Source organism: Battus philenor, unplaced genomic scaffold (assembly GCF_028537555.1).
Source record: "Battus philenor isolate CCGP_79_NKW_IND1 unplaced genomic scaffold, ilBatPhil1.0.hap1 SCAF_5, whole genome shotgun sequence".
Lineage (NCBI taxonomy): Eukaryota > Metazoa > Arthropoda > Insecta > Lepidoptera > Papilionidae > Battus > Battus philenor.
This window is the reverse complement of record NW_027181715.1, coordinates 5,143,642-5,168,573: the sequence shown is the minus strand read 5'-3', so window position 1 is coordinate 5,168,573 and position 24,932 is coordinate 5,143,642. Positions and strand designations below refer to the sequence as shown.

The 24,932-nt window shown below is 34.5% G+C and overlaps 2 protein-coding genes across 8 annotated transcripts in view; one reads left to right on the top strand and one right to left on the bottom strand.

Moving 5' to 3' along the window:
- The window catches only part of shi (dynamin-1 shibire), a 29,543-nt gene extending 18,953 nt beyond the window's left edge, over positions 1-10,590 (bottom strand). For 5 of the 6 annotated variants that reach the window (XR_011108844.1, XR_011108845.1, XM_068772543.1 and 2 more), the window contains exons 1-3: positions 10,330-10,590; positions 8,441-8,514; positions 6,041-6,190 (exon numbers count right to left, since the gene is read on the bottom strand). Coding sequence is in view for 4 of the 6 variants with exons in the window: in XM_068772543.1 (XP_068628644.1) it covers positions 6,041-6,190; positions 8,441-8,514; positions 10,330-10,493 (388 nt within the window). In the remaining 2 variants the exon portion in view is untranslated. The remainder of the gene's footprint in view (positions 1-6,040; positions 6,191-8,440; positions 8,515-10,329) is intronic. The other variant, XM_068772546.1, reaches the window with a different exon arrangement.
- A 1,246-nt stretch (positions 10,591-11,836) lies between these two features.
- Positions 11,837-24,217, top strand: LOC137929837 (protein PRRC2C-like). 2 transcript variants are annotated; one of them, XM_068772951.1, is made up of 14 exons: positions 11,837-12,035; positions 12,497-12,658; positions 13,130-13,275; positions 13,917-13,977; positions 14,058-14,232; positions 14,512-14,642; positions 15,609-15,874; positions 15,946-16,974; positions 17,056-20,371; positions 20,452-20,593; positions 21,150-21,442; positions 21,703-22,035; positions 23,180-23,372; positions 23,528-24,217. In XM_068772951.1, the coding sequence occupies exons 2-14, from the start codon at positions 12,545-12,547 to the stop codon at positions 23,650-23,652; spliced, it is 6,324 nt and encodes a 2,107-aa protein (XP_068629052.1). In that variant the 5' UTR covers positions 11,837-12,035; positions 12,497-12,544; the 3' UTR covers positions 23,653-24,217. The 2 variants fall into 2 exon arrangements, with proteins under 2 accessions (XP_068629052.1, XP_068629051.1); XM_068772950.1 differs by having other exon boundaries at positions 21,703-22,047.
- Positions 24,218-24,932: the final 715 nt, after the last annotated feature.

Genomic DNA, 24,932 nt, shown 5'->3' with positions numbered 1-24,932 from the left:
CATCAAATAGCAACATATTGGTAACGTGATTATTATTTCTTTTAGCGAATTCTTGTCCTTACTTCGTATTACTCGCTATTGAGTATCATGGTCATTTCTGAAAAGTTTGTGGCGCAGTATGTTACACCATCTGTGCAGTTATAATAAAGCTATTGGTATAACAAAGCTATAATATTCATGTTCAATCATTACGCAATTTAAACAATGGAGACTATTACCTTTTTTAACTAACACGTATATATAAATGTTCTAAAATTAAAAAGTTATTAAGAAATTCATCCATATTCACTACATTTAATAGTAGAATCATTAAACGGTATTTAATTTGTTTTTGTAAATTTTTTCGTAACACCTGTTTTCAACGGTTGGACTGCCTGGATAGTGTTACTAGTCGAACTATTGATAGACACTCTGCAAACACTATATATTTGTACTATTACATAATTTTCTGTATACAGAAACTTTGATTATAAATGTAAAAGCTTAAAATAGTCGCGCCGTATATAGTTCAAAACAAAACTAAAAGATATGGGCTATATAAATATACAACAAGGCTATTTTTTGAAAGTCAATCTAAAGCTAACTATTTAGTCATGTATTAATGAAATTAGTGAGGTAATAACGAAAAAATCAAAACAAAGGCCACGAGGACGCGCAGTGCGTGAATATGTAGGCCACTAACAATCGGCCGCGGTACGCATAACAATTATAGTAATCTTTTGCAATCTCATTACGAGCTAACAATCCATAATCATTACAACAATACCACCGAATATTCAACGAAAGTAATATCTAATATTCTTGCCCTTGATTATCACATAAAGACACTTCTCTATGAAGTATCATGATAAAGCAATAAATAGAAAAAATACTTTACGGCAAAAGGCAAATAATTTTTAAATCATTTCTCATCCAAAATACTGTTGGAAGGATAAACAAATTGGAAGATGTCCCCAATTTCGACAGCAATCTAATTATGTCACTGTTTTCTATAATTGAATTTAAAAAAAAACTTACAAACTTAACTCCAAAATCCGAAGGAACTTATTACCCGACTACTTCTCCGATTTGAAATAGAAGGCTCTTTAATGTGAGATCCAAATATTGATAAACGTATCTGAATATTTAAGTGAAAGACCTAAAGAGAAATACCGTGCCAAAAAATATAATGCGAAAACCGTCGAAAAATGGGTGTCGTTCCACGCAATGATCTCAAAATAAAATTATTAGCACCTCTTAACATTTTATATCAAGCGATGGGACCGAAGGGTTATGAAGAGGCGACCACATGCCGGTAGACTGGATGTTGATAGACCCCTATACATAGGCATAGTCGAGGTGGCAACGAATCAAAGAAGTCGCTGGATGCGGGCAGCGCAGGCCCTATCATCAGCAGTTTTTAACATTTGGCCATATAACTATGAATTCATATACACAAGTAACATTGAGAATCTTTTCAAGTAATATTCGATTCTTTGAAAGATTAACGGTATTTAAAAAAAAAGATAATAACCATTTGGTTAAGTATATATTATTGACGGTGTTTTCGATATTTCTTAGACTCAGAATCATGGCCAATTCGCACAGCAAAACAGAAAAGGACTATGGCTTTTGCAATGTGGTATTGGAATGAAATGCATCGCATACCGTGAACAGTAACATTCAGCGACGAGTTCATCCTCGACACAGACAAGCTAATCTTGGATAAGCTCTCTACAATATACGCTACTAAAGAGTCTTAAGTTATTTGGGCCACATTGCTTAAAGACATCCAGATAACTTATATCTACTGGTATTAGGGAAAATAGACTGTAAAGACTAAATGTAGTCTACATACAACAGGATTTCCTATTACTGCTGCCTCGAGAAATGCATACGACAGGAGGTCATGGAAAGAGCTCGTCATCGACTCTGCCAAGGCGTTTCAAACGACCAAAGACACGCCCTTCAGTGATGAAGACAATTACTAACATATTATTGCTTTTCTACTATAACTATCATTGAAACATTTGAACGCGAATAGTAAGTTGTATTAAAATTTTATAATCACTATGTTGACTAATTGATATATATATATATATATATATATATATATATATATATATATATATATATATAAATATATATATTGAATACGTATATGTACTTCTATAACGTAATGAAATTTATATACTCACTATACTCACACTAAGGTAATTTTATCTAAGGCGCTTCATCGAGTGTGATTCATAACATACAGAGACGATTAAAAGTCCGTCATGAATGACATCACTAATGGAAATTTTTATCCAAAGCATATATGAACACCTAAAAATTGTACATTTATTGTTTATATGTTATACTTGATTCATTTTTTTTAACAAAAAACAAAGAGTGATAAGCCATGCAATTATGTAGTCATTATATTAGTGCATTGTTCAGGGTTTTAAATACAAGAACTAGTAAATCACATCTGCACGTTTCACTGGCTTCCACATCTTTTATTTTAAAAAAAGGCCTATTAGATAATAGATGACGTCTATAACGTATTTACAATGCACTGTGAAGAACTAGCTATACCAAAATTTCGACTGCAAAGTCTTCGATTCACGGAATTAGATTTTTTAAATAAAATTCCGCAAAACATTTTAAATTATCATTTATTACTTTCAAAAGACATTAAAAATAAATTGACAAAAAAAATATTTAATAAAGAATGATGTCGCTTGATTGTTTAATTTTTCTCTAGGCTATATCTCAAAGAAAGCGTACGTGCATAAACCTGTATTGTTAATTATTTTTAGAAGTCTCGTTGTGGATTTCCTACCTGCTTCTTCTCCACAGCTACAACACCTTGCGAAGCAGAGTAAAGTCAAAAATAAAATAGATTTCAAAAAGTTGACTATGACGAAAATGAATTTCATCTTTATTTTATCTTTAGACAAGAAACCTACTACCAGTTCAACTGTTAATGAATAAGAAATAAAGTATAATTCCAATAATAATAATCTTGTGTGAATTTTACTATAGAATCATAAGGTTGGTAATTTCACAGGTCTACAATCTCACACAAATCAAATATCATTCTAAAATACGTAAAAATGTGTTTGTCTTATTTTAAAACAATAACTAAAACTTAAAAACTATAACATGTTTATGCCTGTTTATTAAAACAATAAAATCCTGTAACAATAGCATTAGTTTAATGTTTGATTTAATTCGATTTTTTTATGTACTGTTGCACAAATACGTTTAGCATATCATGACACATTTTCTACAAAATTTTACCGTAAATTGGAACATCTCGATACCTCATTAATACCGACTGCAGTCTGACCTTTCGTATGTCGGCCTTGCTACAAGTGCTAAACCAAGGGGAGCAGATTGCGAACTTCGTGTTGGCCCCATTCTTTGTCGGAAAACATCATCATATTATTTTAAATCGTATATAAAAATTTTCAAATAAGGATTTAGAGTTCATCTTTCGAATACAAAATTTATAATATTCATTATCTACTTTGAAGTATCAAAGCGAAAAATTATATAAATGGTCTAGAATATACAATAATACACGTGTTAACATTGATTATACTACGTGTTTGTATGAATCATAAAATTCTTGTCTTATAACAATTTCATTTTGTTTACAATCTTATCATGTTGATAGCGGTAAAGTAAAAATAATACAAAAGAGATAACACTTCGAATATAAAGTCTATTTACACTGCATACTAATAGAAATTCAAAACCTTGATGTATATACTTGAAAACTGTTCACTTTTACAAAAATCTCTCTATTTTATAACTTTATATCTGACTTCAAAACTAAGAACTTTGCAAATAACAAAGGGGTTAAACTTTAGCACAATGTTAACAAAAAATATTGGACTTTTATCTGTAAAATGCTTCATTTGGGCGCATTGCGATCTGAAGCGGATAGTCGCCAAGATAAAAAATGGTGTCAACGACCTCATCATATGATATCGATAAATTTTGTTTGTGTCCTATTTTTATTACATAACGTTTTATTGTCGTTATTACACACACAAACGATTCGTTTATCATTTTTATTACAGAAAGACTGACGAACACATGATTTGTCTTCTGATTGTCACAAATAATTGTCGCAAACTATGTACGCCAGACAGTACAAGCAAACGGTTAATAATAATTTTTTTAATATTGGGTAGTGACAAGAAATGGGGTCGACACACTTTTATTGCCCTCCTCATACAATAGAATAGTATTTATGAATGTCTTATAAAACTAAGAAAGAAAAACGTCTGCACCCGTCTCTTAAAACCTGTGACGGTATTTTCAATTAAGGCAGTAATTACCACCAATTTCAAATCCTCTGGTATAGTTGTTCAATCTAAAATATGTTAGTTTAATTTATTTATTTATCTGTTGGAATATGACAGGCTAATAACTTCTGGCGGTACAAAGTTCACAACAAATAATTTAAAAACAATAAATAATTTTAAATATTAATAATTCCAAAAATAAAAATCTTTTTCTCATTGTGTTATCATTATGTTATTTATAATTTCTGAAACCATTGGTGTTTGGACAGGCTGAACCATATATTAATTTACAGTAAATGAGTTACAAAAGGGTAAATTTTCTTAAAGTTTTTATTCCCTATCGCCGTGTATAACAAAGCGTCTAATATAAAAGCCACAAGCACCTTTGCTAGCGAGCACTTTCTACAATATTTTGCATATAACTGATGTATCAGTTTACTTTATTAAATACTTTCACATCTGTTTTGTTTTTAATATCACCTTCACTGAGGTGAAGGACATGTCTAAATAGATGTTAGCATCACTTAATCTGGTTTCGTAGACTTGTAGTCTCTGCCATTTTTTTTGTTATGAAAGAATATAAATAATTCAAGTAAAAGTCATTGAACCTGTTTTAATGGTGAATGACACTGTATCTGATGTACAATATACTATGCGCGTGGCTATGGTGATATTGATCATCAAGTTAAAAAGAGTTCCTTAATTATTTTTTTTTATTCCATCCCGAGACAGTTTATGCACTGTATCCCGGGGTCCTTATCATATCTTTTAGAAGTCAAAGACAACACGTAAACTGTTCTAAAAACAGTATTGTATTGAGCCGATTGCATTATTGTATTGGCACTTTGTAACTAAATAATTATGATAAATTGAACATTATTTTGAGTAAAAACATTATCAATATGCGTATGCGGGAATTCGATTTTTATTAGTTAAGTAATGGGTTTTATTAATCATGTGATTTAAACAAATACGGAAAGACGAGAGCCACGACTATTTCTTTCTGGGTATATTTGAATTAGCTATATTGTATTTATAACTTAGCTTCGGTTAGTGTTATTTCAGGTGATGCGTAGACGAATTAGTTAAGAACAAAGTCGTGTACGTCCAAGCAAGTGTGTCATCTTATTACACGCCGGTGAAAACTTGTGAAACATTAGCCGTTCATCATCATGATCATTTCATCCGAAGAAGGCCCACTGCTTGACATAGCGTCTCCTTTGATTTTGAATACGACAGCAAACAACATTCAGCATCTTCCGGCGATCTTAACAATGCCGCCTGTCCACCTTGTACGTGGACGTCCTACTCTGCACTTGTAAGTCTTAGGTCTCCACTTCAGAACGGCCATCTGTTCTGCGCACAATGAAAAAACTCGTGCGCACTGACACGTCATCCTAGCCAGTGTGCTGGGCCAAGTCGGTTTTTGTTCGTATACGTTCTCCCGTTGCTGATTCGGTGTCGTACAGATCCCGAGCATCGTCTTTCAAATAGCTTATTGCACGACTGTAATATAACCAATGAAATCCTAGTAAGGTTACATAGTAACTGTGAAATAAAATATAAAGCGCTGAGGTTGCCGGTCCGTGGTCTCTACGCCGGGAGTAGCGTTCTGACGACGGATCAAACTCACACTAACAAATATTAAACATGTACAAAGATAACATAAGTACGATTGAGTATCATTTATAATTTTATTTCATTCATAAAATATAATACATATATTCATTTATAAAATATTGAATTAAGTTACGTACCGTTTGGCGAATAAACTCGTAAGTTGATTGGCACCGGAGAAATGCCCTTATTGCTGCCCGTCACACGATCCGTCTCAGCTTCAATTTCGCCCCGTACTTCATTGAAATCCGTAAACTTCTTCCCTTTGCAGTGCAAAAACTCCGCGTATTCTGTCATGTAAAATGCATATAATATATTGTAACAAGTTAATTGCTCAAAATACATGGGATGCAAGGGGACACAGACGGTTACTAAATGTTTAACAGGGTTGTCAGAAAGCAAGAATGATTCATAAATTTATACTGGTCTATACAAAACCAACTAGATATATTCTCATCATAATATTAAAAAAAATATCTTAATAGAAATGATACATATTTCAAATATTTCATTACTTCAATCAGGGTTGAAAGATCATATTCGCGATAAAGGTTTATTAAAAATATACTGTATGGTAATCTATATAATAATGAAAATTGAGAATAGTTATCCTATCGAAATCAAAATTTAAATATTTGAAATTGAGTCAACCCTGCTCTCAATCGCCCACTGCTACCCCTACTTCCTGCATTTGCCCTGATAATGGCCACATGTGATCCATTTCATAAAGTAGATTTATTTGCCAAACAATGGAAACATCACTTAGTTAATTATAACCAGGAAAGCCTATGCCTTACAGTGGGCGTCTATCGTCTGATATGATGATGATTACAGTTATGCCTTAAAATATTAATAACTTTTAACAAAAAAAAATACTTATAATTATTAGGAGGCTAAAATTTAAAAACTGTATGTTGTGAAAAAATATAAAACAAGTAAGAAAAGGACCACTATTTAGCCACTTCCGCATATGCAGTCGTAGTTGTGCAACAAAGTGCACCGCCCGCCAGCCCGCTGATAAATGCGCATGCGGCAAACAATGCGAATTACTCAACTACCACCTTTAAATCACTCAACACGTGTTTCACCTCTCTATGTGGCATCTTCAGGAGTTATGTAACACTGATTAGTGCCAAACACAGAGTGAGGACTATATCACAGAGTTCAAATCCCAGAAGTCTATAGCTTTTAGCATTCCGACTCAAATGTAACCAGGACAGCCAAAACCGGCTCAATTATACACTATTTCATATGTTTTGTAGGTAAACAACTTGAAAGTATGTAATATATTTTTCTTATTCACTTTAGTAACAAGTGTTATTCAGGTTATTGGTATCACAAATTTCTATGCAATACTGTGAGAATGGTGTGGTGTAGTTCCAGGCACTCAATCCAATACAATAAATGTACATATATATAAGAGATTTCGACCTATGTACTGACACATAATATCTCAGAAAACATAGGACTTGGACAGGCCCCATGTTTTTTAGCCCCATTGGAAATTTATTCTTTTTGCCAAGAGGATCTCAGCTAAGAACAGATTTCATAAAATTCCACCCCCAATAGCGATGGCTAATACATAACACAATACTCTAACTGGCCTGTTATTAAGCTAATGTAACAATAATAGTCCAGTAATTAAGCTATTAAACCCTAAAGAGTATAGAAAAAAACTTCTGGTGCATTAGACCACTCGCTCAAACTGACTTAATACAAACTTGCGCAATACTACTTGAAAAATTATACTGCAGCTGCCTCAGCAACCAAGGTCAATGAAATAATGTAAACATAAAAACATAGCAAAAATGTAGCAATATTGAATGTGCTACTCATACTGAATTGAGGTATGTATACATATTATAAATATTTTTTAACATTCAACATCATCATTCCTAGAATACAGCTTTAATCAGGTAATCCTTTGTTCGAATGGATAATAGAGGTACACATACACTCATTGTAGTAAAAAAAATGATGAGTTAATTATGCTTTCAGACCAAAGATGCCTTTAATTGAATTTACAACAATGAAGTTTAGGTGACACAAATATAATAAAAAATATAAAAATATAAAAAGAAAAAAAAATTGTAGTAATAGAGAAGACTTCTAACTTCAAATTTGAAAATAATTTGGTTTCCAGTTATAAAATTTAGGTGCTACACAATTCTCAACCACACATAACCTTAGTAATAACAAAGTAACAGTAAAACATTACAACATCCATTTTGGAAATTACATATTATAATATTTTGGCTATAGCTTCTGCAAAATGTACTTACTAAAATGCACAAATAAATGATAGAAATTTTATGTGGCATTCCAGCACCAGAAAATGTTATAGTGGTAGTCCTCTATTATATGGGTTTATGAACTAAGACAAGTAACAGCAACACAAGGAATTGATTGTTATAGACCATGTTTTGTAAATTTATTACTTGATTAATTTTATATAGAGATAATTACACAACATAAAAAACCAAGCAGAGTTATTACTATGTGTAATAAACAATTTTGAAAATTAAATCTTTAATTGATACCTGCATTTCCATGAATGAGTTGAAGAATCAAAGGTCGCCGCGTTACTATTCCAGAACCTCGAGGTAAGAAATCCCTGAAACAAACACACAATATGAAATTTCTATTTATCTAAATTTTGCATTAAAATTATCACATACCATTTTATTTCAAATATTAACTACTTATATTCAAATGTTAACTACTATAAGGTTAATTTAACTTCAACAATCCCTATAATATATGTATCTCTTACAAAAGGTACCCCAATGTAATTAGTGATTTCTGTAATGGTAGTAATAGTATCCATTCAATTGCAACCAATGGGCACCATTGAAACAAGTACTAAACTCTTTATGAATGACAAAAGCTAAGATTTTTTCTGGGGTGCCATTTAAGCATCCTAAAAGCTTATCAACCTCCCAATTCAGCTAAAATTTTATGTAATAATGTAGTTACTGAAAATATAGTTAAGATTGGGCACCTTTACCACCCTGGCACTTCTAATCTATGGAATCTGTAAATACCAGTAAAGCAAATGGTAACCTTCAAGAGTGCATTTCTGGGCCGTACCAATTGTGTCCAACAAACATTTTATGTTGTGCTACTATTTGTATCACAAAACTATGTATTCAATTATCTTCTCACGTTTTACCATATGTAAAAACTCTAAAGTATTCTCTATTCTGTCTAATTTGTTTATTAACCATAAATTACCATAAAAATGAATAACTAAATTTCTTGTGTAAAATGTTCAGAAGTGGAGTCAAAAATTATGAAGATAATGAGATGCCAACCTTGTATTTCAATGTTATTAATTAGCCCAGGCACAGGGCTCCTTGGAATTTTGTAATACAGATTGTATTACAAAATTCCTACCAGAAAGTAATGGGTGGGGCTCATTAATTAGGCTTACTCAGATAATTTTGCTTATATATGTCTCTCCTTCATTTATGCACTTTTAAAAGGCTTGAAACATGAGAAATTGATGTATCCCTACAATCACAGGATATGTGTAACACCTATTAACCATTAACTCACCACCAGACCAGACCAGACATAGGCAGTGGGCTATTAAAATCTATAGCATTCACATAGACACCTTAAAAAAAGGCATTATTATTTTCATCATAATCATCAATAAAAAATTGTCATTGACCTATTTAATATAGTAAATGTTTTAACAACATATTGGACAATTGCAGTTAAATCCACAGGAGGAGGCTTACACATTGTGGGAGTTATGTAACAGGACTACTGCTATGTGCAGATAGAAATATGTTTCATATTGATATATTTTAAGGAAACAGCTATCTGAGATCTAATTATTTAAAATAAGTGACATCCATCATTATTCACTAGACCCTCTTGTTGGATTATGTGCTATACCCACTCTAATAAGACTACTATATCCCAGTAAAATATATTATTAAACCATATTCAAAAATTATGGTAGTATTGAATTACAAATTTGTCTCATATACATAACAAATTATAATCTGTAACCTTTGTTTAAACTAATGCTACTAATTATTTGATTTAACTTAGTATCCCATTTGTAAAAGATAAAACAAAAGGAACTAAAACTTTTTTGACCACAATAATTAAACATACATAAACTAATGTATTTTCAGTCCCCACTTACATGGAACGTTAGCATCGTTTAGTTAAATAACTTGAAATTTTTATGATCTAAATTAATATAGCTGAAAGAATTTTTCTCGACATTAACATCAAAATAGGTGTGAAAATCTGTTTTATACAAAAAAGTTGAAACAAAATGTATTCGTTCTAATCAATATTTTTAATTAGAGGACTTTATTTTTCAACATATACAATCATATCATCTTTAATTTTTGCTCAACAAATTATTGACGCAATCCTTGCTAATATTTGTATTTTATAAGCTCACCTTCCGACAAAATTTTCTAATACCGAACTTTTTCCTGCAGATTGACCACCCACAACTGCAATTTGTGGAAGATCTAAAGACATGTGCACTCCCATTTGCACAAAGGCATCTTGTAGTTTGTTTACAATAGGGATTAATTGCTGCATTCCATAATTTCCAGACATTTTCTCTAAGATACATTAATATTTTATCACCTTGAAATCACTAAAACTTGTTCATCCTCTATACTTCACATCATCGATAAACTAATTTATTTTTCAATATGGTGGTAGGTGGGTGGTAGTTATGGTTTATACATTCCATTTTACATAAATATTTGAAATATTTTTCAAAACGTTACGCATTGTGTAACTTCAACACATTAAAATAATTTTAATATAACATACGCATATTAAATCGAAAGATATTTCATATATTTCTAACATAATTTCAAATTATTCGTACAAAAATAAAGATAGTTACCAACCAGGAGATATATCAGATCAATACTATTTGACATGCGCACTTTATTTGGGCCATGATATACAATATATATCTTATTAATGTCTAATTTAAATAAAGCATTTTAAATTGTGTTATTAGAATGAAATATTATTTTATACCTAAACTTTTGTATCTATTACAACACATTTAATTATAACTGACTATGCACTACTCATGAATAGTTTGTAAATAGTAATCTTAAAAGCATAAAAAAGAAAATGGATTAAAAAAGTAAAGCCTTTATAATTATAGGAAGAGCATATTGATTTTAAAATTTATAAGGAAAACACAAAAACTAAAATAATCGTAACTACATGAAAAAAATAAATATTCTTTCCTTGTCATAAATATAGTTCAGCAAGAAGCATTAATGTTATATAATTTAATTTATTTATAATGATACTTACTTGCCAACGAAATTTTCTAGTACAGAACTTTTCCCAGCAGATTGACCACCTACTACTGCAATTTGTGGTAGATCTAACTGCATATGTACACCCAGTTGTGTAAAAGCATCTTGCAGTTTATTAACGATTGGAATTAACTGTTCCATTCCTATATTCCCGGACATGGCTGCCGGTTTTCTGAAATACTTTTGGTTTTATGATGTTCTCCGCAGATCTTCGACTACTGATTTCTAGTTCATCAATATAGTGCAAGACCACTTTGCGCAAGCGTAAAGGAATATAATCGAACGTGTTCTATAAATGCTTATATTTTTTCACAAGATCGGCAAACAATTTTCTTTTCAAATAGGAAAGGAAATATATTGGAAAATATATTTTCTGCAATCTTTTAATTAAATAAATTAATATTTATTTTATTCAAGAAAGGTTTTCAAATATAAAACTGTTGAAGTTAAAGAATGCTCTAACTTATAAAAACTAATTTTTAAGAATTAATAAAAACCTTAATGTTTATTTAAAAAAGTATAAAGTTTGGAATCTGCTTTTTCTTTTTTTAAATTATACTTACATTGAACGTATTTTACAATAGGTGTTTTCACTCGCTTTCAACAGAGTGCGCTTGGTTACGTCTTTGTGACGTCACGGTATTGATTGTGAAGGAAGGAGATCGTCTTTTGGAGACGCCATTTTAAAATAAAGTGATATAAGTTTTGGTAGCGTAGAATATAGAAAAAATCTAAAGTAATCTCCTTTTAATAAATTAGCATTTTAGCTTTGACATTTTATAAATCGCATAATTCGATATAACGGACCAAGGTATACATTTATTTTGCTTTTGTTGTTACATTTAATAATAAAAATTAGTTTGTTATTTACAATTGTTCTTTAGTATTGAGTTTGTACCGTTATCTAGATTTGGTAGTTTTTTAGTATGTGCATTAAGGGTGTTGAAGTGTAATATTCAATGCTAGAATAGTCTAATCATCGATCCAGCGTCCTTTCAGCCTACGGATGTAACACGTCAATATACTTCGGAGGGCAGGGCTAAAATTCTACCTTCATACAGTCTGTGAAAGTGTTATAACTGATTATTCAATTTGTGATTATTTCGTTGTTAGTATTACAAAAAGGTAAAATGCCTAACAAGTGTAGTGCAGTGAAAAAATAAAATGAAATTGTTATATATTCTGAAGGACAGTTCTTTGTGGTGACTGTTTAAATTTGTGTATAACCGGATTGTCAATGTTAGTGTTTAACCACGAATGCATTGATTGTAGTTGGTGGTTGGTGAGAGGGTGATCTCCTGATGGTGTGTACATCGCAGCATGTCTGCACTCTCGACGCCGGGCGGCGGAGGAACTACGGCGCAGAGCAAGCCGACGTCCGGCAAGCAAAAATATCAAAAATTGGATATCAATAGCTTGTACTGCGCCAATAGAGTAAGTATTTCCAGTACCCATTTTTACTCTTTTCCGCCATTTTAACCTAATTTATTTTTCATTACCTTTAAACGTATAAAGATATCGCTATTTCGTTTTTAAACACGAATTAAATTATTAGAAATATCATAATGGCTTTCATTACAACTGTAATGATCAAAATTTTAGTGGTTCATTACTATATCTAAAAACACGCACAATAAAAGGTGGTAATTTTTTATTTTAATATAAAAAGCCATAAAAGTTTCTGTGAGAAAAATCAATAAATCTTGATAATTAATTTGCTTCGTAATTATTTGCCTTTGTAATAATTTTAATACAAGCCTTCTGTTTCCTAAACAATAGATTGTAATTTTTGTCCCGGATTGAATTCTGGAACAGCACTCTGGTTCATTGTCATTTTAATAAATAAAAATATCTAGACAACCTGTAAATCATTAGTTTCTAAATTTTATGTTATTTAATTTACAGAACGAAAGCTCTGAACCGTCCTTAGTTAAATCACAACTAAGTCGTAAACATGGAATGCAAATTCTTGGAAAAGTTCCCTCTGCTCGACGGCCACCAGCAAATTTGCCATCTTTAAAAACTGAAACAGGGCAAGATTCTAATATTAAGTAAGTTTATTGAAAACATATTAATACATAAATGAAGCAAAACAAAGACAAAACATCTATTATTTTAACTACATTACAAACTTGCATCAATAGCTATTATTTGTTAAAATAAATGTATGATCAGTTAGACCAAAAAATCACACAATAGAAAATGATTGAAGCATCACTTGTTTGCGAACCAGCTTGCAGAAACGAGAACATGAACATTTAATTGTGATTATCATTTTGGGCCAATAAACATTCATTTCAAGACATTAGCCTACCCCAAAGATTATAATCATGCACTTGTACAAATTCATTAATTGTTATTTTATGTAAGTACCAACTTATACCAAGCTGTATGTAAATTTAGACTATTAATAGAACATTTATAAGCATTCTGATTTTTAAAAGCAGGAAAAGAAACAAAACTATTAAAATAGGCCAGAGAAAAGGCTCTATGTAAATATATAAAATAAACACATTTTTATTTAGATAAATACTTCCAAAATAGGATTTACGAATATAATAAGAAAGTGTGATATATGTGGATAAGGAGCCTTTGTTTTATTATAATTTATGTGTCTGATCTGTGTATTAAAATCTATTTTCCCTTAGAAGCTATAAATTAATAAAACTACTTTATTTCTGTGTTATTTCAGTACAGTTTCTGCTATTACTACAGTTGTATCTACATCAGCAACATGCACTTCCCAAACTACTGTAAGTTACAGAAATGTTTTTATACATTGAAAAAATTATTTACAATAATTGTAGTTATTTTTTTTTTTATAAAATTTCAGGTTACAACAACAAACACGGGTGTTGTTGCGGGCACAGCCTCTGGAGGATGGGTTGCACTACCACCTCCTTCTTCACCCCATTTTCGCACAGAGTTCCCTTCTTTAGAGGCCGCAGCTCAACCCTCACACCGTTCTACAGAGCATTCAGCTTCTCAACCCCAACTCAGACCACAAAGTAAATTTTCTATTCCATTTGTTTTTTTTTTTTTTAATATGAGGCAACATTAATACTTACATATTATTGCACTAAAAGTTAGGCTATGAGATGCAGTATTTGTAAAACTAAAATTAAGAAACAATTTAAAGCAACTTTACTAGGTAAATAACACTTGTAGTTTTAATAGAATTTTGCAGGTCATGTTTATGTTAGATATTTGGCAGTAAACTTATACACCATGAATTAAAATTACGCTTGTGATAAACTTTAAGTCTAATATACATTTGTTATGTTTAGCGGAAGGCAGCTGGACGTGCGGTGGAACGGCAGGCGTTCGCCAAGAAACTACATCCTCTCCCGCCGCCGCGCCCGCCTTAACGCCTGCTACAACACAAACACCCGCCTTCCGTGCCATTCTGCCATCCTTCGTAAGTAGCCATAGAAATTTAAAAAGCAATGAAATCCCAACAATTGATTTTGTTATACTATTTCTGGGGTGGTCATGACAAGACCAAAAAAAAAGATTCTATAGTATTATATACTGTAATTAAACAAAGTTAATGTAACATACATAGCATTTATTGACTTGTGATTTTGTAAGCTAGTCTTTAAATTTCGCTTTAAGCTAGACTTGTCTTTTTGTAAGCTACTCTTGCTTCTAAGTTGTAAAGAAATGTAACAACAACAATGTGTGCACAAACACTCTTTTTGGTGGTTTTAAAGAAATGTTTATATGTTTTCAAGAAACAATTTACATCTTGAAAATTTGATTACAATGTGCAATGTAATGTGCTAAACAAAAAAAACAAATCTAAGTTCCTGCATTATGGTTAGTAATAAATGTAGCTCACCTGCTATTATTTGAACATATAGAGAAGCTTAGTTCCTGACAATGTTAAAAAGTGATAATAAAAGCAATATTTTCTTAAGTGTGATCTTAAGCTACTGCACTTACTTTTTACTGCTACTTAATTAAATGAACTGTTATCAATTGATGAATAATAATTATTATCGTCTATCTAATAATAACTATTATTGTATATCTTATATTTTGTACACCTCAAATTCAGTGAACCTACTAATATTAAACAATGTTTGTCAATGACAAAAAATGTATTGTCAGAATTAAACTTGATATTTTTTTTACGTTTTGTGAATATAAGAAACTTTACCTTTTATTCCTATAAAGCATGAGAAGTGTTTATAGTAAGTGATACCTATCCTGCTAATTTAGTATTATTAGTTACCTATTTTTTACAATTAGGCACACCCAAAAATTCCTAGTTGTGTTGAAATTTTATTTTATTTACTACATATAAATAATAATGAAGCAATCATCATTTAAATTAACTTTATTTTCAAAGCTTTATTTATGTGAAATCTATTTTATATAGCTGATGAAAGGTAGCAGTGGGAGTGGGCTTGGACTGGGCACATTGGGTACACTTCGTGACAATCGAGGAAGTAGTGGTACTGGTGGTAGCAATAATGCAACCAGTGGCAGTCTTGCAAATTCACGGTCAATGCCCCGGCCGCCTGCTACACCTCGAGCCGTAGAGGTTCTTACTGCACGTCCCATTCTAAGAGAGGAACAGATTTCTTCACTTGATGACATTTCTCGTGATGCAGGGTGGGCCCAACATGATGATATTGATTATGAGTAAGTACTAATTTTTTTTTCTGTGTTTATGACTGTTTACATTGTTAAATTCTTAAATATCTGTTTTTCAGTCAAAAGTTGGACTTTTCTGATGGTGAATCGTCAGCCCCGACTAGTAAATCCAATAATAAAAACTGTAGCAATCGCGCTACTGTTGATAACGAACGCGTGGAACCAAAAAGTCAAGAACCAAGAGATGAGGAACAATTATGGGCAGAAAGGCGACAGAAGCAAAATAACGAGGTAGCACAAGCTGTTGCGCGAGCTCGTCAACGTAAAGAGGAAGAACAGCGACGGCAGATGTCGACGCCAGCTCAACTGTCGAAAGATAATCGTGACAAACAAGAAAGAATGGACAAAGATCGCAATGATAACAGGGATAGAGACTCAAGTTCCAGAGAAAAAGAACGATTGGAAAATAGAGATAGAGATACTAGGGAAAAGGACCGACTAGATATTCGTGAAAGAGAGACGAGAGAAAAAGAACGTGGAGATGTTAGAGATCGCGAACGAATTGACAATCGGGATCGTAATGATAATAGAGATCGCTATGATAACAGAGACAGGGAAAGAGATTCTGACAGGGAACGGCACGACAATAGAGATAGAAACAGAAATGTCACGGAAAGTGATAAGGAAAGATTAGATGTTCGCGATAGAGAGCGTGCTGATAACAGAGGAGATCGTGATAGATTTGATAGAGAGCGAGAGCGCGGAGACAGGGAGCGCGATCGTGAGAGGGATCGGGAACGTGACAGAGAACGCGATCGTGAACGTGACAGAGAACGCGATCGTGAACGAGACCGGGACCGTGATCGTGAACGTGATCGCGACCGCGATCGCATTGACAGGGAAAGAGGGGATCGTGATCGTGATTTCAGAGACAGGGATTACGGACGTGATCAGTCAAATAATGCGTTTTCAAAAACCTTCCAAGCAAACATACCTCCACGTTTCTTAAAACAACAACAAAATCGACAGCAGGAAGAGCAGCACAAAGGTTGGGCATTTTCTGGAAAGGCACCTCCACGGCGTCAAGATCCTCTCCCATATAATGCACCTCGACATGGTGCACATAATGGCCGACGTTCTTATTCGAGGTTTGTCATGAATTTTACAAAAGCAATTTTTATAATAGTTATGAAATTAAAACTTTTTAATAATAATCAACTTTCTTTCAGAGATTTTTCAGACCGCGAAGATGAGATACGAAGAGAGAAAGATGGCTCTGGTCCTCAGTGGCGGTCAGAAATGCAAGATTATGATAAGTCTGGGCGAGAAACAGAAAAGTCAAATTCTAAGGATTATAAAGAATTTAGTAGTGATTATAAAGATAGAAGAAATGAGACCGAAAGGAAACCAATGGAAGGCTTCAATGAACAAAATAGAACTGCCGCAGATAAATTGACTGAAGTGTTTGAAAGAAAAAGTGTAGGTCTCATTGAACCATTTGCTTCTCAAGATACTTCTGTACAAGTGCAAGCACCAGAACGTCGTCCCACACCACCAGTAAAAGTTACTTTACGTGAATCAATGGAAAAAGATTACAGTAAAACTTCATGGGCTGAAGTAACCCAAGAAGAACAAGCAAAACATTCACTTCTAAAAGCATCATCTGAAAATATTGGTACCTTGAGAGAACAAGATCCTCCATCAAAGGAACCCATATCTAGCACAGAAAAAACAGAGTCCATTGTCTCTTCATCTCAACAGATTCTTGTTGGTCAAATACAAACACAGAATATTATGCCAATAAATAACCTTCCTCAACAAACTGTATCACAAGTCCAAACTAGTAAATTTCACAGTAATCTAGGCAGTGGGCAAAATTTAACACAAAGCCAACAACCACAAACTAATTATGGAATTGCACAACCACCATCTGTTTCTTCTAATCAATCTCAGCCTTCTTTTACTGATAACCATTCTCTTCCTAAAACTGTCAACCAACCTGTCCCTCTATCTGGAAACCAACTTGATAATCAATCTATTTCTTCACAAAATCAAAAACCTGTAGATTTAATAGCAAAACAGAATTTAAACAAACCTTTATTGACCTCTCAAAAATCTGACAAAGACTTTTCAGAATCTGAATCAGTAGCATCAAAGTCTAGTACAGATCCATCTGGTTTATTAGTTAAGAGTACTGAAGTACCGTCTACTGAATCCATTCAAAGTGCTGGTGATACGCAAAAGCGTGCAAATGATGAAAAGAAAAGCGATCGTGTTAGTAATGATCAGTTACATAAAATCTCTGGAAAGGAACCCATAGAAAGAAAGTCAAGTGGGTCTGGATCTGAAAAAAAAGGAAGAGGATATGGTAATAATAGTGGTTATGTATATAACAGAGGTTGGGGACCAAGAGAATCTCGGGGGCGTCGTTCTCATCGAAGTTCCCGTTCTAAAAATAGAGCCAGTGAATCAGATGCTTCAACTGATGGAGCACCCAACTCTGATCGAAAAGAACGTCGTCGAGCTCCTCGTAGCCCTCGTGCCCTTAAAAAATCTGAAAGATCAGATGATATTAATAATTTAATTGATCATAGCCAGTCTATGCAAGAAAGTTTAGAAAATAGAGAAGTTCCTTTTGCACCTCGTGGGCAGCCATCTAGACGTGGACGCGGTGGTTTTCAAGGTGCAGCACGTCCTCCGGCTCCTGCTAAACGAGTCACTGGGTATGGGCCACCCCATACTAAGAGTCCTTTTAGCCAGGCAAATAGAGCTAATAAAGAAAATGAAGAATGTAAAGATGGTGCACAGGATGACCAAGGGAAAAGTAATAACAATAAAACACGGACTGGGTCATCAAGTGGCAGAGGTCGTGAACGTCGTCCCAAAGGAGCAGGTCCTCTTAGTGGAGAAGATGAGAATTGGGAGACTACATCTGAACATTCCGAAGGAGGGGGCGCTGGCGCGTGTCGTCGGTCTATTGGAGGCAGGCAATCTGGTCAGTCTCAAAAGGGATCTGGAGGTCGAAATCAAAATTCAGGCAACAGACCAAATAATGGTCGTAATAATCAAGGAAGCAAGAAAGACGTCTCTGATGGAAAAAATTCTGAAATAACAGATACTACAACTGTCAGTGATCTTAAGATACCTGCTACCAAAAAAGATGAAGAAATTGTTGATGATGGTTTTCAAGAAGTTAGAAATAAGAAAAATTCTAAAGATGGAAGAGGTACAAAAGAAGAAAACGTACAACCTTCTAAACAACCAAGATCTCGGTCTAATCAAGGTGGAGGTAGAAATGGTTCATCTTCAAGAAGTTCTAATGATAAAACAAATAATCGTGGCTCCGCTCCTGTTACCGGTAAGCCTAATCCCCCATATGAAAGACCACGTCAAGCCAATCTAGCACCACGTTTTGTAAAGCAGAGACAAAAACAACAAATGGGAATGATAACAAGTTTTAGCCCTGACACTGGAGCTGCACCACCACCACCAACAGTAAATGCTTGGGATAAGCCAATATCTCAGACACTCCGTGGTAATGTTGAAGAACCAGTAGAATTAGTTGATAACAAGTCTAGCCAATCGAGTCAAAGAAGTACTCCTGGTGATCCTCCACCTGAAACAAAGTCAGCATCAAGTCCATGTACTATAACAACAGAAAAAACTGGAGTTTTGGATGGTACTACTCCACCAGTAGAGACTATAATATTTGAAAACACTAATTATAAGACTGCTCCTCCAGCAGAGGCTTTGAAACAGAAATATCAGCCAAGTGCAGCTACTGCAAAAAGTCAAAGTGAAGAACTCCCTGCAGAAATTGATGCTCGAGCTATTAATTTCAATGGAGATGTACGACCCCGACCAAGATCTATTCAAGAAATAATGGCTGATAGCAGCAGGCCTGTTACTGATGCTGAAGGAGCTCTAGGTCTTCCTATCACTTTTGACACATCACAAAAAACAGAAGATTCCTCTGACATGAAACTCGATTTTGCTTTTGATTCAGACCTAGGTCAACTAACTGAAGATAAATCGGCCAAGTCACTTGGATTACCACGCAGTACACATATGAGCACTTCAAACACTATTTCGCCTCTGGCTGCTGATCTCAATTTAAAAATCGCTAGTGTTAAAAAAGTGTGGGAAATGCCTGCTGTAGCTGAAGGCGGTGAAGAATTGCAATTTGCTGGCTTTGAGGAAACCAATACTGAGACTGGTGCTCCTCCAAATGTATGCAAAGTGAAGCCAACCCAGCAATTACAATCTCCTCCACCACAACATTACAACCACATGGGATATCAAGGTGGATATGGAGGTCTATCAGTTTCCTCGCCACCTGCAGTTTTGTTCAATTCTTCCCAACAGTTGCTAGGTTCATCTCAACAGTTACCGCAGCAAGGTGGACTATATGGAGCTTTTCTTGATCAAAGTAGAGGACAATTTGGAGGGTTTCCAGGGACTCCCTATGGAGCTGGTTCAGCAGCTCCATATAATTATCAACCGCCTCCAGACATGTTTCAAAGTCTTCCAAGTCAATATCGTATGGTTAGTACTATATTAAAATATTTACAATAAATTATATTTGTTATGTATTAAGAACTAATTCAAAGACTTTATTTGAGCAGGCGGCAGCTGCGGGTGGCGGAGCCGCGTTTGGACAATCAGGACAGCTAGGAAACAGCCCAAACACTGTCCTCATATCTAGCACATCAAATTCACTAATGTCAGCCACCGTTAAACCCTCTTCGCAACAAATTGGCGCAATAGGTATTAATTTACACTGTTAACTCATGTTTCTTCTAATTAATCCAAAAAGAGAATAGGTATGTCACTTTCAATACGTTCCTTAGTAAGTGCTATCGAAATATGCATGTTAATACAGTAATGTTGACATGTGAATCAGTGGGCATCTGTTTGGTCCAATATATTACCAGCCCAATTTACTCTGTGATTGAGGATTATACTCGTTATGGCTCTATCTTGGCGACGCAAAATAGTGCGCGCTAACCAACGATGGTGCTACAGTAAACTGGTTAATCAAGTAAGAAATGGTGCATATAGTGTAGTAAGGCATATATCATACATCACACCATCAGATTTAAGATGTGGTATATAACACCATTTTAAATCTAATTGTGGCAATTGCAATGTTATTGTGCTGAAGTTTTTCAAGAACCTGTAGATAATTTGCATTGTTTCAGGGCATACATTACCTTTCAACTAATGAAGTTACATTCTTGTTTTGTCATACACAACTAATATTTTTCTTTAAAATAGATTTAAACCAAATCAACCAATATTTAAACTTTATTTATTTTTTCAGGTAGCAAAGGCGGTGGGGTAGGTGGAGTAGGAGGAGTTGGTGGTGTGAATACCTACCAACAGCAGTTTCTAGGTTATTCTGGGCCTGTGGGAGAGGCTCCATACTCTTTACCAGGGCTTTTACCTCGGCCTGCACCACCAGCCAGCTCTTACTATTCGCCATACCAGCCACCGACTGCACCAGCACCAACATATCCTTTGCAGTTCACCCAGCCTGCGCAATCGGGTAATGCATTTGGCTCACAGTTTCTCACATCGCAGCTGCAAGTGGCTGCAGCCGTGCAGCAGATGCAGGTAATATTTTTAAATAAAAATAATTATATATTTGCAAGTTAACAGGTTGACAGATTTCATTTATTGTCCATCTTTGTGATAATGTATTATTGTACTTTTACTCAAAGTTAGCATCTATTTATTGATTGCTAATGTGACAAGTATGTGTATATTTATCGTTTAAACATCCCCTCATATATGTTGCCAGTATAGTTTTTGCCACAGAGATTACATATTTTCTTCAAATTCTTCCAATAAAATATAAATTTATTTGTTCATAGCAACAATACAGGGCACCGTTACAGCAGCAATATGCACCTCCCCAACCGCGGCCCCCTCCTCAGCCACAACTCAAGAGTCCACTACATGAGCATGCTAATGGGTTCGCGCCGCTCTGTGATGCTGCGTCTCCGACGCCTAAGGGTTCCGCGAAACCCCAGAAGCCGCCGCATTCACCGCCGCAGCACAAATATCACGCGCCGCCCCCCTCGCACACTCCACACCAACACCATCAGCAGCATCAGCAGCACCAGCAACATCAACAGCATCAGCAGCACCAGCAGCATCAGCAGCATCAACAATACCAGCAGCATCAACAACATCAGCATCAGCAGGTGCGCTACTCTGTAAGCTGTTAACCATATATAAAAAAAAATTACAATAATTTGAAATAGAAAATAATAATATAATTGTAGTGTTAGATATTTCTTAAAACAGTACATCTAAGATTTATGCTGATTAGTCATTTCAGTTGTTTCATAAACTTTTGATACTTATGAGTGGGCCTGGCTTTCTGTGTTCTTTACTACTAAATTCTTACAATAAAAAAATACTAAATTCGTTACAATGTACAGATTGATTGTATCTATACCCTATATGTACACCTATGTGTAAAAGGTTCAAAAGTGCAAGTGTATATCTCATTAGATGTCGATTTATATATGCCACATACTTAAAATACCAATCAATGATTTTAGAAATAATAAATATCAATGATGACATAGTAACCAAAATCTTTAAAAAATTTATAATACTACATAACGAAACTAATTATTGTTCACTATCTGTCCCTGCAGACTTGGTACTGCCAGAAGTTTTGTTAAATAAATTACACATTTAATGCATTTTTCAAAAAAAAAATTAAAAGTAATCTTTATTTAAACTTTTAGTCTGGGTGCGCATAATTGTGTTTGGCGAAAGTCGCCTCTGTGGAGGAAAGACAATTATGCCATAAGCATTGAGTAAAGGTTGCGTCGACCCATAAACGTGTGTCTTTTCGATCAATATGCAGGTTCTTCAATTAATTTTAAAATTGGTTTAATTTGCAATACGATAATTTTAATTTTTATAATAATTGTTTTTAATACTCCAAAATAATTTAAAAATTTCAGCCCATGCAAAAAGATAGCTATTTTTAACTGTTACCGTCGGCCAGTGCCGTACGTACCATTTCCGACGCAAGTATTAAGAGCCCAAAAGTTAAAAAAATTTTCTGTGGTTTGTTGGGGACGACAGGTTCTCCAGTAGCGACCATAAGTCGGTAGACGCGGCGAAAGTGGAGGACCCTCTATGTAAATATATCGATGGTCCACCTCATCGACATATTTAGGATTGCGGAAAGTCGCTAAATGCAGGCAATTGCAGGGCTAGTCATCGTGTCGATTTTTGGTAGAAGCCTAAATGCAGTACAGTAAAGCATGACTATCGGCCGGACATGATTGTGGCAATTATCGATGTGATGATATAATTTGGTAACAGATGGTTGGCGGTAACAATGGTCGATGCGGCGGCGGCGCTCTGTCGCGCGGAGGTCCATCGGCGCCGCGGTACCCCGCGCCCATCCAGCGCCCGCACGCACCCGTGCTGCCGCTGTACCGGGCGCCGCCCAGCGCTGCGCGCCCGCACCACGCGCCTCAGCGCAACAACCTCTACTACCAACATCATCAGCGCAGTGAGTCACTCTCTCTTTTAAACTACTAAAAACTAAATAGATTTTTTGATAGCAAAAATAAACTTTCTCTATTAATAACTTGCAAGAAATCCAGTCTCTTAATAATCTATAACAAATGATAGCGCGGTATAGATATAAATTGTCGATATCTACAGACGGCGGAGGCGGCGGTGAAAGAGTGGCGGAGGGCAGCGAGGCGACGCCGGGCGCCGGAGCCGAAGAGGCCGTGGATACTGTCGCCCCCGACGGGCCGCCCGCTGCCGAAGTGAAAGCCGACTGATGCTCTCGTCTACGCGGACACTTCTACTGCCACCTATCACGATTTACTTTCTCGGTATTTTTAATTAAGTCGTAAATTATGAAAAGTGATTCTAAGATTATTTAAGATTCGTGCGGATAAAAACATTATCTCGTTTCTAATACGATACGTCGTAACTGACCGGCGGACCGGCAGTTCGGCCTCTCGGCACTGCCTTCGCGCCGGCCGAGAGACGTTCCGTTTGTTTGTATGTAAATATATAGATCGGACGGACAACTGGCTGTCTAATTGACTGTTATATTTTAAGGATATATATGTATAAACGCGAACGGTCGACTGCTTCGCGTTCGACGGAGTATGGCAGGGACTCTGCGTCCTACTGACCGATGCTGCCGCGAGACCTCTCACTAGTGAATATGTAGCCACGGTTTTTGCAGAACGATGTCGATGCAATTTAAATGAATAATAAATGCAATTTGGAGCGGAGACGACCGCTGAGTGAGTTACTCTGCAGCGACTGACTCGCGCGCTCGCGCTCTGTGTATCATAATCAATTATTATATGCGAATAAAACTATTATGACCGATGAAGTTTTTTATTTGTTAACGTTAAATGAACAGATGTAAAACATAAAAGACGAATGTAGCGTCGATCTGCACTTGTGCGGTCTGAAGTCCATCATTAAATATTGCAATTTATATTTTTTTTTTTGTAAACAAAGTAAGTTAATTTAAAACTGATTTGTCTGTAAAGATATATATATTTAAATTGTTAATGTTACTATTGATCAGTTTGAACTATATGAACGAGTGATTGATAATGATGTATGTACGGAAAATTAAAACACAGTATTGTTGTGGTTTGTTTTTATTTCTTATTGTACCTTACAACCAGATATCAGCGGAACCTGTTGAAAATTTATCCCAGTGAAAGATTTTACTATTTTATGAAATTGTAATCGAATATTTTTAAAAAAATAAAAAAAAGCATATGTAAAAATTTGCATCTACCTCCAAATCATACCTCTTATACCTATCATAAATTGAGTAATATCAACAAAACGACGACCTTCCTCTCCTAGATGATTATTGTTGAGATTTTGAATTTGTACATCATACACAAATGTACGTATAATGTACATTTGTGTATTTGTACATTGTACAGTTTACTGTTGAAAAGGTATCTTTTAAAAACATTATTACCAGATAATTATCTTTGTGAAACCACTTAGAAATATCAAAATGTATATGTAATATGCGAAATAATAAAATTTGGGCTCATTAATCTCAAATTCATATTAT